This window comes from Heptranchias perlo, unplaced genomic scaffold (genome assembly GCF_035084215.1).
Source record: "Heptranchias perlo isolate sHepPer1 unplaced genomic scaffold, sHepPer1.hap1 HAP1_SCAFFOLD_475, whole genome shotgun sequence".
Lineage (NCBI taxonomy): Eukaryota > Metazoa > Chordata > Chondrichthyes > Hexanchiformes > Hexanchidae > Heptranchias > Heptranchias perlo.
The window spans coordinates 102,116-118,263 of NW_027139490.1; the positions used below are offsets into that span (position 1 = coordinate 102,116).

A 16,148-nucleotide genomic window follows, 5' to 3' on the forward strand; every position below is an offset into this window, starting at 1 on the left:
AGGTGAGTCACCCGCCGCAGAACACCCAGCCTCTGACCTGCTCTTGTAGCCACAGTAATAATGTGGCTAGTCCAGTTAAGTTTCTGGTCAATGGCGACCCCCAGGATGTTGATGATGGGGGATTCGGCGATGGTAATGCCATTGAATGTCATGGGGAGGTGGTTAGACTCTGTCTTGTTGGAGATGGTCATTGTCTGGCGCGAATGTTACTTGCCACTTGTGAGCCCAAGCGTGGATGTTGTCCAGGTCTTGCTGCATGCGGGCTTGGACTGCCTCGTTATTTGAGGGGTTGCGAATGGAACTGAACACTGTGCAATCATCAGCGAACATCCCCATTTCTGACCTTGTAATGGAGGGAAGGTCATTGATGAAGCAGCTGAAGATGGTTGTGCCTAGGACACTGCCCTCACCGAACTCCTGCAGCAATGTCCTGAGGCTGAGACGATTGGCCTCCAACAACCACTACCATCTTCCTTTATGCTCGGTATGACTCCAGCCACTGGAGAGTTTGCCCCCTGATTCCCATTGACTTCAATTTTACTAAGGCTCCTTGGTACCACACTCGGTCAAATGCTAACTTGATGTCAAGGCCAGTCACTCTCACCTCACCTCTGGAATTCAGCTTTTTTGTCCATGTTTGGACCAAGGCTGTAATGAGGTCTGGAGCCAAGTGGTCCTGGCGGAACCCAAACTGAGCATCGGCGAGCAGGTTATTGGTGAGTAAGTGCCGCTTGATAGCACTGTCGATGACACCTTCCATCACTTTGCTGATGATTGAGTGTAGACTGATGGGGCAGTAATTGGCCGGATTGGATTTGTCCTGCTTTTTGTGGACAGGACATACCTGGGCAATTTTCCACATTGTCGGGTAGATGCCAGTGTTGTAGCTGTACTGGAACAGTTTGGCTAGAGGCGCAGCTAGTTCTGGAGCACAAGTCTTCAGCACTACAGCCGGGATGTTGTCGGGGCCCATAGCCTTTGCTGTATCCAGTGCATTCAGCCGTTTCTTGATATCACGAAGTGAATCGAATTGGCTGAAGACTGACTTCTGTGATGGTGGGGATATCGGGAGGAGGCCGAGATGGATCATCCACTCGGCACTTCTGGCTGAAGATGGTTGCAAACACTTCAGCCCTGTCTTTTGCACTCATGTGCTGGACTCCGCCATCATTGAGGATGGGGATGTTTACAGAGCCTCCTCCTCCCGTTAGTTGTTTAATTGTCCACCACCATCCACGACTGGATGTGGCAGGACTGCAGAGCTTTGATCTGATCCGTTGGTTGTGGAATCGCTTTGCTGTCTGTAGCATGTTGCTTCCGCTGTTTAGCATGCACGTAGTCCTGAGTTGTAGCTTCACCAGGTTGGCACCTCATTTTTAGGTATGCCTGTGCTGCTCCTGGCATGCTCTTCTACACTCCTCATTGAACCAGGGTTGATCCCCTGGCTTGTTGGTAATGGTAGAGTGAGGAATATGCCGGGCCATGAGGTTACAGATTGTGCTGGAATACAATTCTGCTGCTGCTGATGGCCCACAGCGCCTCATGGATGCCCAGTTTTGAGCTGCTAGATCTGTTCTGAATCTATTCCATTTAGCACGGTGGTAGTGCCACACAACACGTTGGATGGGATCCTCAGTCCCATGGCGCTTCACAGAAGTGATTATCAATCAAAAATGTACACTGAGTCAAAGGAGGAGATATTCGGACAGGTGACCAAAAGCTTGGTCAAAGAGTTGAGTTTAGGGAGCGTTTAAAAGGAGGAGAGAGAGGCGGAGAGATTTAGGGAGGGAATTCCAGAGTTTAGGGCCTAGACGCTGAAGGCCGCCAATGGAGGGTCAAAGTGAGTGGGCGATGGACAAGAGGCCAGAGTCGGAGAAACGTAGAGTTCTCGGAGGTTACAGAGATAGGGAGGGGTGAGGCCATGGAGGGATTGGAACATGAGGATGTGAATTTTTAAATTGAGGCGTTGCCGAACCAGGAGCCAACGTAGGTCAGCGAGCACAGGGGTGATGGGTGAACGGGACTTGGTGTGAATTAGTATACGGGCAGCAGAGTTTTGGATGAACTCAAGTTTATGGAGGGTGGAAGATGGGAGGCCGGCCAGGAAAGCATTGGAATAATCAAGTCTGGAGGTAACAAAAGCATTAGGGTTTCAGCAGCAGATGGGCTGAGGCAGGGGTGGAGACAGGCGATGTTATGGAGGTGGAAGTAGGCAATCTTGGTGATGGAGCGGATATGTGGTCGGAAGCTCAGATCAGGGTTAATAAGGATGCCAAGGTTGCAACTGGTCTGGTTCAGCCTCAGACAGTGGCCAGGGAGAGGGATGGAGCCAGTGACTAGGGAATGGAGTTTGTAGCGGGGACTGAAGACAATGCCTTCGGTTTTCCCAATATTTAATTGGAAGAAATTTCTGCTCATCCAGTACTGGATGTCAGACAAGCAGTGTGTCAAATCAGAGATAGTGGAGGGGGTCTCTGATTTGGTGATGAGGTAGAGCTGGGTCTCGTCAGGTACTTGTGGAACCTGACTACGTATTTTCGGATGATGTCACCGAGGGGCAGCATGTAGATGAGAAATAGGAGGGGGCCAAGGATAAATCCTTGGGGAACTCCAGAGGTAACAGTGGGGGAAAGGGAAGAGAAGCCATTGCAGATGATTCTCTGGCTACGACGAGACTGATAAAAATGGAACCAGGCGAGAACAGTCCCACCCAACTGGATGATGGAGGAAAGGCATTGGAGGAGGATAGTGTGGTCAACCATGTCAAAGTTTACAGACAGGTCGAGAAGGATGAGGAGAGATAGTTTACCATTGTCACAGTCACAGAGGATGGCATTTGTGACTTTCATAAGGGCCATTTCAGTGCTGTGGCAAGGGATGGAAACCTGATTGGAGCGGTTCATACACACGTTCAAAGACTTGAGGGTGGTGATGATGACAGATTTGAAAGGGAGGGGGACAGTACCTGAGGAGAGGGAACCATTTACGTATCAACTAACATGGGGCCAGGAAGGGAAGTTGGTGGTCAGCAGTTTAGTTGGAATAGGGTCGAGAGAGCAGGAGGTGGGTCTTGTGGACAAGGTGAGCTTGGAGAGGGCAGGAGGGGAGAGAGGAAAGAAATTAGAGGCAGAGACAGGTTCGTGGCTAGATGAACAGATGGTCTCAGTCTTAGTAACAAAAGTCCATGAGCTCTTCACAAATGTTGTTGGAGGTGAGGTTGGAGGGGCCAGGGGAGAGGGGTTTAAGAAGACGGTTTGTAGTGGAGAAGAGAAGCCGGGGGTTATCTTTGCATTCCAGGATGATCCTGGAATAGTGAGCAGTTTTGGCAGAGAAGAGCAGTACCCGAAAGTGCTTGATGTGATCCAGCCAGATCTACCAATGAATGGCTAAACCAGTTGTGCGCCATAAACGTTCAAGTCAATGTCCCTTGAACTTGAGAGCGGAGATGAGGGCTGTACCAGGGTGAGAGAGTGTAATGGTTTTACTGGGGACAAGGGCATCAAAGGTGGAGGTAAGGGTGTGATTGAGCAGAACGGACGTTTCTCTAACTGGAGAGAAGTATGCAGTGGGGTCTTCCAGGGGTCGGTATTAGGACCATTGCTTTTCTTGTTATGTATAAATGATCTGGACTTGGGTATAGGGAGTACAATTGGAAGTTTGCGGATGATACAAAACCGGGTAACTTAGTAAATAGTGAGGAGGATAGTAGCAAACTTCAGGAGGACATAGACAGACTGGGGAAATGGGCAGACACACGGCGGATGCAATTTAATGCGGATAAGTGTGTAGTGATGCAATTTGGAAGGAACAACATGGAGAGGCAGTATAAACTAAATGGTACCATTTTGAGGGGGTGCAAGTGCAGAGAGACCTGGGGGAGCATATTCACAAATCTTTGAAGGTGTCCGGGCAAGTTGATAAGGCTGTTAACAAAGCGTATGGGATACTTTGCTTTGTAAATAGGGGCAATGAATACAAAACCAAAAAAGTTACGCTAAACCTTTACAAATCACTGTTAGGCCTATTGTGGAGTATTGTGTACAATTCTGGGCACCACACTTTAGGAAAGACGTCAAGGCCTTGGAGAAGGTTTACCAGGGTGATACCATGGTTGAGGGACTTCAGTTATGTGGAGAGATCGGAGAAGGTGGGATTGTTCTCCTTAGAGCAGAGAAGGTTAAGGGGAGATTTAACAAGGACATTCAAAATTATGAGGAGTTTTGATAGAGCAAGTAGGGGGAGAAACTGTTTCCTCTGACAAGTGGGTCGGTAGCCAGGGGTCATAGATTTAAAGTAATTGGCAAAAAAACTAGAGGGAAATGAGGAGAAATGTTTTCATAGAGGGCTTTTAAGTTCTGGAACGCACTACCTGAAAGGGCAGTGGAAGCAGATTCCATAGGAACTTTAAAAAGGCAAGTAGATATGTACTTGAAGAGGACTGACTTGCAGGGTAATGGGGGAAAAAGCTGGGGTGTGGGACTAAATTGGACAGCTCTTTCAAAGAGCCGGCACAGGCAAGAATGGGCTGAATGGCCTCCTTCTGTGCTGTAAGATTCTATGATTTTATAATCGGTAGCTGCAGAAATGTCGTGATGAACGGAGGGCCAAAAGCTAGACAGTTGGGAGTTTGAAAGTACCGTTGTAAGTGACCTGGGGAAAGTGTTTTTTTCCTAGGGGCGGACACGGAAGGAAGTGGGATGTGAGTGGCGAAGGATACAAGGCAGTGACCAGAGATGGCCAAAGAGCAGGTCAGAGGCTGGGTATTCTGCGGCGAGTAACTCACCTCCTGAATCCCCAAAGCCTTTCCACCATCTACAAGGCACAAGTCAGGAGTGTGTTGGAATACTCTCCACTTGCCTGGATGAGTGCAGCTCCAACAACACTCGAGAAGCTCGACACCATCCAGGACAAAGCAGTCCGCTTGATTAGCACCCCATCCACCACCCTAAACATTCACTCCCTTCACCACCGGCGCACAGTGGCTGCAGTGTGTACCATCCACAGGATGCATTGCAGCAACTCGCCAAGGCTTCTTCGACAGCACCTCCCAAACCCACGGCCTCTACCACCTAGAAGGACAAGAGCAGCAGGCACATGGGAACACCACCTGCACGTTCCCCTCCAAGTCACACACCATCCTGACTTGGAAATATATCGTCGTTCCTTCATCGTCGCTGGGTCAAAATCCTGGAACTCCCTTCCTAACAGCACTGTGGGAGAACAGTCACCACACGGACTGCAGCGGTTCAAGAAGGCGGCTCACCACCACCTTCTCAAGGGCAATTAGGGATGGGCAATAAATGCCGGCCTCGCCAGCAATGCCCACATCCCAAAAACGAATTAAAAAAAAGTTTGCAGACTCTGCCTTGGGAGCAAATGCCTCTACTTCTCGGTCATCTGCTCTCACACTGTTCAGTTGTGGAATTTTGGGCTCACGTTTGGGTTCGCTCACTGCTCACGCTAAGCTGATGGACACTCAACTGCACACTACGAGTTTTGTCAGGCACATTGCGCCTCACTCCTTACTCGTTGAGTTTTAGTGACAAAGAAGTCTACGAGCTCCTCGCACTTGTTCTAGTTCAGCGGAGCACCGAGTGAAGCAGCCGAGAGTTTGGTGAGTGTGGGAGTTCGGTGAAGTGGGGGAAGGACGTGCTGCTTTGCTTTGCTTTTCCTAACTTTTTCCGCAGAGTGGCAGTGGACCTGAGGAGCAGAAGACCGAGAGTGGGGAATAAAAGCAGCAGCAGACCTGCAACAAGAGAAAACTACTGTGCGACATCACAGGTGAGGCAGGAGAGTCCGAGAGGTGAGCACAGTATAAAAGGAGAGTCCGAGAGGAGAGTCTGAGAGGTGAGCGCGGTGTAAATCTAAGGCAAATCATGGCAGCAGAGCTCGCACTCGTGATATGCTCCTCCTGCACTATGTGGGAAGTCATGGACACTACCAGGGTCCCTGGTGACCATGTGTGCAGGAAGTGTGTCCAGCTGCAGCTACTGGCTAACCGCATTTCGGAGCTGGAGCTGCGGGTGGATTCACTGTGGAGCATCCGCGATGCTGAGTTTATCGTGGATAGCACGTTCAGTGAGGTGGTCACACCGCAGGTAAAGATTACGCAGGCAGAAAGGAAATGGCAGGTAGAGCAGGAGTCCCCTGGGGCCATCTCCCCCTCAAACAGATAGTCCGCTTTGGATACTGTTGGGGGCGATGGCTTATCAGGGGAAAGCAGCAAGAGCCAAGTTCGTGGCACCACGGGTGGCTCTGCTGCACATGAGGGGAGGAAGAGGAGTGGCAGGGCTATAGTGATAGGGGATTCAATTGTAAGGGGAACAGATAGGCGTTTCTGCGGCCGTAAACGTGACTCCAGGATGGTATGTTGCCTCCCTGGTGCGAGGGTCAAGGATGTCACGGAGCGGCTGCAGGACATTCTGAAGGGGGAGGGTGAACAGCCAGTAGTCGTGGTCCATATCGGTACCAACGACATAGATTTTTTAAAAAAGGGATGAGGTCCTGCAAGGTGAATTTAAGGAGTTAGGAGATAAATTGAAAAGCAGGACCTCAAAGGTAGTGATCTCAGAATTACTACCAGTGCCACGTGCCAGTGAGTATAGGAATAGGAGAACAGACCGGATGAATGCGTGGCTGCAGGGATGGTGTAGGAGGGAGGGATTTAGATTCCTGGGACATTGGGACTGGTTCTGGGGAAGGTGGGACCTGGACAAGCGGGACGGGTTACACCCGAGCAGGACCGGGACCAATGTCCTCGCGGGGGTGTTTGCTAGTGCTGTTGGGGAAGGTTTAAACTAGAGTGGCACGGGGATGGGAACCTGAGCGGGGAGTCAGAAGGGAGCAAAGTTGAGAGCAGCAAGAGAGGGGAAGACCCAGGGGAAATCTACAATACAAATAGTACAAACAGTTGTTCAAGAACAAGTGAAAGGGAAAAGCGTAGAGCTGCAGAAAGAAAGTGTACTTTAGGCAATACAGATATAGTGAAAACTAGAAGGCGTAAGGCGATTAACCCAGCATCAAAGCTGAAGGGTGTATGGCCCAACTAAGCGTTCTATATACAAACGCACGGAGTGTAAGGAATAAATTAAATGAACTACAGGTTTAAATTCAAATTGGAGGGTATGACATGATCGCTATTACTGAGACATAGCTGCAGGATGGTCAGGATTGGGAACTAAATATACCGGGTTATAAGGTCTACAGGAGAGATAGGGAAAATGGAAGAGGGGGAGGAGTAGCTTTAATGATTAGAGATGAAATCACATCAATGATAAAGGAGGATATAACGAGAGGTAAGCAGCCAACAGAGACCTTATGGGTTGAATTGAGAAATAGGAAAGGATCTAAGACTATAGTGGGAGTTGTATATAGGACCCCTGGCAGCAGCTCGGAACTGCTAGATCGTATAAATGCAGAGATTAGACAAGCGTGTAAGAAAGGCATAGTGGTCTTAATGGGGGACTTTAACCTTCATATAGATTGGGAAAATCAAACTAGCAACTGTCAGAAAGGTAGTGAATTTCTTGAGTGTGTCCGGGATAGTTTTCTACAGCAGTATGTCCTGGAGACAACAAGGGGGCAAGCCATACTAGATTTAGTAATGAGTAATGAGCCAGATTTAGTTAACGGCTTAACTGTGCGTGAACATCTATCCAATAGCGATCATAACATGATCGAGTTCAATGTAGTGTTTGAAAGGGAAAAAAAAGTGAGTCAGCTGCTAAGATTCTAGACTTGGATAAGGCCGACTTCAATGGGATGAGACAGAGACTGTCCACAGTAAACTGGGCAAATCTGTTAATGGGTAAAACGACTGATGATCAGTGGGAAATGTCAAATGTTTCTTTAAACGTGATACAGAACCGGTTTATACCCCTGAGGGGCAAGAACTCTACTTGCCAAAAAAAACAGCCATGGACAACTGAAGAGGTAAGGGACAGTATAAGACATAAGGAAAGGGCATACAAAAAGGCAAAAAATGGCACAGATCCTGGTGAATGGGAAAGATACAAAGATCAACAAAGGGTCACAAAATAGATAGTAAGAGCTACAAAAAGAGAGTATGAAAAGAAACTTGTAAGGGATATCAAAACCAATACAAAGAACTTTTATAGTTACATTAGGAAAAAGAGGGTGGTCAGGAGCAGTGTTGGCCCCTTAAAAACTGAAAGTGGGGATATTGTCATTGACAATGGGGAAATGGCGAACATGTTGACCAATTACTTTGCATCAGTATTTACAGTAGAAAAAGATAGCATGCCGGAAAGGGACTTAGGGGTTCAGGTACATAGATCATTGAAGTGTCATGAACAGGTGCAGAAAATAATCAAGAAGGCTAATGGAATGCTGGCCTTTATATCTGGAGGACTGGAGTACAAGGGGGCAGAAGTTATGCTGCAGCTATACAAAACCCTGGTTAGACCACACCTGGAGTACTGTAAGCAGTTCTGGGTACCGCACCTTCGGAAGGACATATTGGCCTTGGAGGGAGTGCAGCGTAGGTTTACTAGAATGATACCCGGACTTCAAGGGTTAAGTTACGAGGAGCGATTACACAAATTGGGGTTGTATTCTCTGGAGTTTAGAAGGTTAAGGGGTGATCTGATCGAACTTTATAAGATATTAAGGGGATCAGATAGGGTGGATAGAGAGAAACTATTTCCGCTGGTTGGGGATTCTAGGAGTAGGGGGCACAGTCTAAAAATTAGAGCCAGACCTTTCAGAAGTGAGATTAGAAAACATTTCTACACACAAAGGGTGGTAGAAGTTTGGAACTCTCTTCCACAAACGGCAATTGATACTAGCTCAATTGCTAAATTTAAATCTGAGATAGATAGCTTTTTGGCAATCAAAGGTATTAAGGGATATGGGCCAAAGGCAGGTATATGGAGTTAGATCACAGATCAGCCATGATCTTATCAAATGGCAGAGCAGGCACGAGGGGCTGAATGGCCTACTCCTGTTCCTATGTTCCTAGGTGAGGGTGGAGGGGTTTAAGGAGATGGTGGAGATCATAGAATCATGCAGCACAGGAGGCCGTTCGGCCCATCGTGCTGTGTCGGCTCTTTGAAAGAGAGTTATCCAATTAGACCCACTCTCCTACTCTCACCCCATAGCCCTATAAATGTTTGCCCTTCAAGTATTTATCCAATTCCTTTTTGAAAGTTACTATTGAATCTGTTTCCATCACCCTTTCAGGCAGTGCATTCCAGATCATAACAACTCACTAATAAAAATTTCTCCCAGCACCCCCCTGGTTCTTTTGCCAATTACCTTAAATCTAACTTGATAAGAGTTTTTTGATGAGGTAACAGAGGGTAAATGAAGGCAGTTCTTGGTGTATGTGGAGTTTCAAAAGGTGTTTGATAAAGTGACGCACAATAGGCTTGTCATCAAGATTGAAGCCCATGGAATAAAGGGGGCTGCAGCAGCAGCATGGATACAGAATTGGCTAAGTAACAGGAAGCACAGAGTAGTGGTGAACGGTTGTTTTTCGGACTGGAGGGAGGTATTCAGGGGTGTTCCCCAGGGGTTGGTACTGGGACCACTGCTTTTCTTGATATATATTAATGACTTGGACTTGGGTGTACAGGGCACAATTTCCAAATTTGCAGATGGCACAAAATTTGGAAGTGCAGTGAACAGTGAGGAAGATAGTGATAGACTTCAAGAGGATATAGACAGGCTGGTGGCAGATGAAATTTAACGCAGAAAAATGCGAGGTGATACATTTCGGTAGGAAGAATGAGGAGAGGCAATATAAGCTAAAGGGCACAATTCTAAAAGGGGTACACGAACACAGAGATAAGAACATAAGAACATAAGAAATAGGAGCAGGAGTAGGCCAATCGGCCCCTCGAGCCTGCTCCGCCATTCAATAAGATCATGGCTGATCTGATCCTAACCTCAAATGTAAATTCATGTCCAATTTCCTGCCCGCTCACCGTAACCCCTAATTCCCTTTACTTCTAGGAAACTGTCTATTTCTGTTTTAAATTTATTTAATGATGTAGATCTGGGGGTATATGTACACAAATCGTTGAAGGTGGCAGGGCAGGTTGAGAAAGTGTTTAAAAAAGCATATGGGATCCTGGGCTTTATAATTAGAGGGATAGAGTACAAAAGCAAGGAAGTCATGATGAACCTTTATAAAACACTGGTTCGGCCACAACTGGAGTATTGTGTCCAGTTCTGGACACCGCATTTTAGGGAAGGTGTGACGGCCTTGAGAGTGGGTGTAGAAGAGATTTACTAGAATGATTCCAGGGATGAGGGACTTTAGTTATGTGGATAGACTGGAGAAGCTGGGGTTGTTCTCCTTGGAGCAGAGAAGGTTGCGAGGAGATTTGATAGAGGTATTCAAAATCATGAAGGGTCTAGACAGAGTAGGTAGAGAGAAACTGTTCCCATTGGCGGAAGGGTCAAGAACCAAAGGACATAGATTTAAGGTGATTAGCAAAAGAACCAAAGGTGACATGAGGAAAAACTTTTTTACACAGCGAGTGGTTAGGATCTGGAATGCACTGCCTGAGGGGGTGGTGGAGGCAGATTCAATCATGGCCTTCAAAAGGGAATTGGATAAGTACTTGAAAGGAAAAAATTGCAGGGCTACGGGGATAGGGCGGGGGACTGGGACTAGCTGGATTGCTCTTGCCTAGAGCCGGCACGGACTCAATGGGCTGAATGGCCTCCTTCCGTGCTTTAACCTTTCTATGATTCTATGACCTGTGTCCTCTGGTTACCAACCCTCCTGCTGTTGGAAACGGTTTCTCCCTATCTACTCTGTCAAAAGCCCTCATAATTTTGAGCAACTCTATTAAATCTCCCCTTAACCTTCTCTGCTCTAAGGAGAACAATCCCAATTTCTCTAGTCTCTCTATATAACTGATGTCCCTCATCCCATTGTAGTAAATCTCCTCTGCACTCTCTCTAAGGCCTTGATATCCTTCCTAAAGTGCGGTGTCCAGAATTGAACACAAGCTGAGGCCTAACCAGTGATTTATAAAGGTTTAGTATAAGTTTCTTGCTGTTGTACTCTATGACTTTATTTATAAAGCCAAGGATCCCATATGCTTTAACTGCCCTGCCTATCCAAGTATTTAATGTTTTAGTAGTGTCTGGTACTGGGAGTTAGTGATGGAGTGCGAGTTGTCTCACCTGCATGCCTGGTACCGATACATCTTGTCCGCAATCTGGGGCATGCTCTCGTTCCAGCGTAATCCTGTCACCAACTGGTCATTCTTCCACACACAGCACTTGAAGTCTCGACCCACAGTTACTATCTGTCACTCAGAAGGAACACAGCACCACTCATTAATGTTCCAATATTAGCAACTACAGCAAGGAAGGCAAGGCCTGAGCGGAGTTGGAAGTACGCAGACTTGGTGATGGAGAGGACATGGGGTCGGAACCTCAGCTCAGGGTCAAATAGGAGTCAAGGTTGCGAACGTCTGGTTCAGCCTGAGACAGCGACTAGGGAACGGAATTTGTGGTGGGGACCAAAAACAATGGCTTCGGTCTTTCTAATATTTATTGATGGAAATTGCAACTCATCCTAGACTGGATGTCAGACAAGCAGCATGAGAAAACAGAGGCAGTGGATGGGTCAAGGGAGGTGGTTGTGAGGTACAGCTGAGTGTCATCAGCGTACATGTGGAACCTGACAACATGTTTTCGGATGATGTCACTGAGGGGCAGCATGTAGATAAGAAATAGGAGGGGGCCAAGGATAGATCCTTGGGAGACTCCAGAGGTAACGGTGCAGGAGAGGGAAGAGAAGCCATTGCAGGAGATACTCTGGCTATGATTGTATAGGTAAGTGTGGAACCAAGCGAGCGCAATCTCACCCAGCTGGACAACAGAGGAAAGGCGTTGGAGAAGGATGGTGTGGTCAACAGTGTCAAAGGCTGCAGGCAGGTTGAGAAGGATGAGGAGAGATAGTTTACCACAGTCACAGTCACATAGAATGTCATTTGTGACTTTGATAAGGGCCGTTTCAGTATTGTGGCAGGGGTGGAAATCTGATTGGAGAGATTCAAATATGGAGTTGCGGGAAAGCCAAGTACGGACAACATGTTCAAGGACTTGGGAGGAAAGCAAGGTTGGAGATTGGGCGGTAGTTTGCAAGGACAGAAGGGTCCAGGGTGGGTTTTTTTTGGGGGGGGGGGGGGGGTGGTGATGATAATGGTAGATGATAGATTTGAAAGGGAGGGGGACAGTTCCTGAGAAAAGGGGACCATTTATGGGGGCCAGGATGAGAAGATGGGTGGTCAGCAGTTTAGTGGGAATAGTGTCGAGAGAGCAGGAGGTGGGTCTCATGGTTAAGATGAGCTTGAAGAGGGCAGGAGGTGAGATAGGAAAGAAATGAGGAAGATTCAGATTCGGGGTTAGGGCAGGGGGGAATCTTAGGGGAAGTTTGGCTTGGTGGGCTGGGGGAAAGGAGGGAAGTGGCAGAGGCAGCTGAACGGATGGTCTCAGTCTTAGTGACAAAGAAGTCCCTGAATTATTCACACGTGTTGGAGGTGAGGGTGGAGGAGGCAGGGGAGAGGGGTTCAAGAAGACCGTTTGTGGTGAAGAGAAGCCGGGTTATCTTTGCATTCCAGGATGAACTTGGAATAGTGAGCAGTTTTGGCAGAGGAGAGCAGGACCCGACAGTGCTTGATGTGATCCAGTCAGATCTGGTGATGAATGGCTAAGCCAGTTGTGTGCCATCAATGTTCAAGTCTGCATCCTTTGGACTTAAGGGAGCGGAGATAAGGACTGTACTGGGGGAATGACTAGGGTGAGAGCAATGGTTTTACTGGGGACAAGGGCAACAAAGGTGGAGGTGAGGGTGTGATTGAGCAGATCGGTAGCAGCAGAAATGTTGTGGTGAATGGAGGGCCAAAGGCTAGACACAGTTGGGAATTTGAAAGTGCCGTTGTAAGTAACTTGGGGGGGGGGGGGGGGGGGAAGTGTTTTTTTCCAGGGGCAGACATGGAAGAAAGTGGGATGTGAGTGACGAAGGTATACAAGGAACTGATCAGAGATGGCCAAAGTTGCAGGCTCTGCCTGGGGAGCAAATGCCTCCACTTTACACTCATCTGCTCTCACACTCTGCTTTTCAGTTGCAGAATATTGTGCTCACGTTTGGGTTCGCTCACTGCTCACACTAAGCTGGTGGACAACTGCACGCTACACATTTTGCGTCAGGTAGACCATAAGAGATAGGAGCAGGAGTAGGCCATTTGGCCCCTCGAGCCTGCTCCGCCATTTAATGAGATTATGGCTGATCTGATTTTTACCTCAACTCAACTTCCCTGCCTTTTCCCCATGTCCTTTGACTCCCTTGCTGATCAAATCACCAGCACCCTGTACAGTTGGAGCATGACTTCCCTGCTTTTATACTCCATCCCCCTAGAAATAAAGGCCAATATTCCATTTGCCTTCCGGATTACCTGCTGCACCTGTATGTTGACTTTTTGTGTTTCGTGTACAAGGACACCCAGATCCCTCTGTACCGCAGCATTTTGTAGTATTTCTCCATTCAAATAATATTTTGCTTTGTTATTTTTCCTCCCAAAGTGGATGACTTCACATTTTCCCACATCATAGTCCATCTGCCAAATTTTTGCCCATTCACTTAATCTGTCAATATCCCTTTGCAGACACTTTGTCCTCATCGCAACTTGCTTTTCCACCTATCTTTGTATCATCAGCAAATTTGGCCACAAGACACTCTGTTCCTTCATCCAAGTCATTGATATATATTGTAAATAGTTGAGGCCCCAGCACTGAGGCCTGCGGCACCCCACTAGTTACAGATTGCCATTTTGAAAATGACACTTTTATCCTGACTGTTTTCTGTTAGTTAGCCAATCCTCTATCCATGCCAGTATATTACCCCCAACACCATGAGCTCTTATCTTGTGCAGTAATCTTTTATGTGGCACCTTATCGAATGCCTTTTGGAAATCCAAATATACAGCATCCATTGGTTCCCCTTTATCCACCCTGCCCGTTACTTCCTCAAAGAATTCTAATAAATTTGTCAGACATGATTTCCCCTTCATAATAAAACCATGTTGACTCTCCTTGATTGTATTATGAGTCTCCAAATGTCCTGCTACTACTTCCTTAATAATGGATTCTAGCATTTTCCCAATGACAGATGTTAGGCTAACTGGTCTATAGTTACCTGCTTTCTGTCTCACTCACTTCTTGAATATAGGTGTTACGTTTGCGGTTTTCCAATCCGCTGGGACCTTTCCAGAATCTAGTGAATTCTGGAAGATTACAACCAATGCATCGTTACCCATTACCGGATCCAAAATGGCCTGTTCCCTGGTTGGTTCCCCGATGTATTGGTCTAAGAAACAGTCCCAAATACACTCTATGAACTCCTCCTCAGGGCTATTTTTGCCAATTTGATTTGTCCAATCTATGTGAAAGTTAAAATCGCCCATGATTGTTGCATTACCTTTTTTACAAGTCCCTCTTATTTCCTGATTTATATTTTGCCCTACTTTATTAACAGAGCTACCCCACCACCTTTACCTTTTTTCCTATCCTAGGTACATTGCGCCCTACTCCCCTGCCATAGTTACTAGTTCCCTGCAGTTCTCTTGCTGGTTCAGATGCAGCCATAAAACTGGTGAATAAATTGTGACAAAATCATATTGTCAATTCAGTCTGATTTGTTCTGTCCACCAATAGCACGGTTCTCTTCCAGACACCCAATATGTTCAATCTTTCTTCATTCCTTGACTTTTCCCCACCAACTCGCTAGCATGAAGAGTGGATGACCAATGGTCCTATAAATCGCCATATCATCTCCAACCCAACACAGCGTTAACCAGGAGTCAATTGGATAGGTGGTACTGGGAACGTCTCAACTGCTCGAGCTGGACAGGGGCAGTGCGTCTCAACTGCTCGAGCTGGACAGGGGCAGTGCGTCTCAACTGCTCGAGCTGGACAGGGGCAGTGCGTCTCAAGGCTTCATAGAATCATAGAAAGTTTACAGCATGGAAGGAGGCCATTCAGCCCATCGAGTCCGTGCCGGCTCTATGCATGAGCAATCCAGCTAGTCCGACTCCCCCGCCCTCTTCCCGTAGCCCTGCAATTTCTTTCCTTTCAAGTACTTATCCAGTTCCCTTGTGAAAGCCATGATTGAATCTGCCTCCGCCACCCCCTCAGGCAGTGCATTCCAGATCCTAATCACTCGCTGCGTAAAAAAGTTTTTCCTCATGTCACCTTTGGTTCTTTTTCTAATCGCCTTAAATCTACGTCCTCTGGTTCTTGACCCTTCCGCCAATGGAAACAGTTTCTCTCTATCTATTCTGCATCTGGGGACCTTCGTGACGACAATCTCTTTACAGACAAATACATAGGAACAGGAGTAGGCCATTCAGCTACTCTAGTCTGTTCTGCCATTCAATTAGACCACGGGCTTGAGCACAGAGGTTGACAAAGACAAAGAGTGAAACTCTATCGGAGGTTCATAGCTCCTTGAAAGTGGAGTCACAGGTGGATAGGGTGGTGAAGGCGGCATTCGGCATGCTTGGTTTCATTGGTCAGAACATTGAATGCAGGAGTTGGGATGTCTTGTTGAAGTTGTACAGGGCATTGGTGAGGCCACACTTGGAGTACTGTGTACAGTTCTGGTCACCCTATTATAGAAAGGATATTATTAAACTAGAAAGAGTGCAGAAAAGATTTACTAGGATGCTACCGGGACTTGATGGTTTGACTTATAGGGAGAGGTTAGACAGACTGGGACTTTTTTCCCTGGAGAGTAGGAGGTTAAGGGGTGATCTTATAGAAGTCTATAAAATAATGAGGGGCATAGATAAGGTAGATAGTCAAAATCTTTTCCCAAAGGTAGGGGAGTCTATAACAAGGGGGCATAGATTTAAGGTGAGAGGGGAGAGATACAAAAGGGTCCAGAGGGGCAATTTTTTCACTCAAAGGGTGGGGAGTGTCTGGAACGAGCTGCCAGAGGCAACCTCCTACTCTCCAGGGAAAAAAGTCCCAGTCTGTCTAACCTCTCCCTATAAGTCAAACCATCAAGTCCCGGTAGCATCCTAGTAAATCTTTTCTGCACTCTTTCTAGTTTAATAATATCCTTTCTATAATAGGGTGACCAGAACTGTACACAGTACTCCAAG

General features: G+C 47.2%; 1 protein-coding gene and 1 long non-coding RNA gene across 3 annotated transcripts in view; one reads left to right on the top strand and one right to left on the bottom strand.

The window, feature by feature from the left end:
* Window positions 1-16,148, bottom strand: part of LOC137313768 (guanine nucleotide-exchange factor SEC12-like) — a 55,914-nt gene that overhangs the window by 10,506 nt on the left and 29,260 nt on the right. For both annotated transcript variants that reach the window (XM_067979558.1, XM_067979557.1), the window contains exon 5: window positions 11,161-11,285. In XM_067979558.1, coding sequence (XP_067835659.1) covers window positions 11,161-11,285 — 125 coding nt within the window. The remainder of the gene's footprint in view (window positions 1-11,160; window positions 11,286-16,148) is intronic.
* Window positions 5,548-16,148, top strand: part of LOC137313769 (uncharacterized) — a 60,228-nt gene continuing 49,627 nt past the window's right edge. The window contains exon 1 of the long non-coding RNA XR_010961050.1: window positions 5,548-5,781. This is a non-coding gene — a long non-coding RNA (uncharacterized lncRNA). The remainder of the gene's footprint in view (window positions 5,782-16,148) is intronic.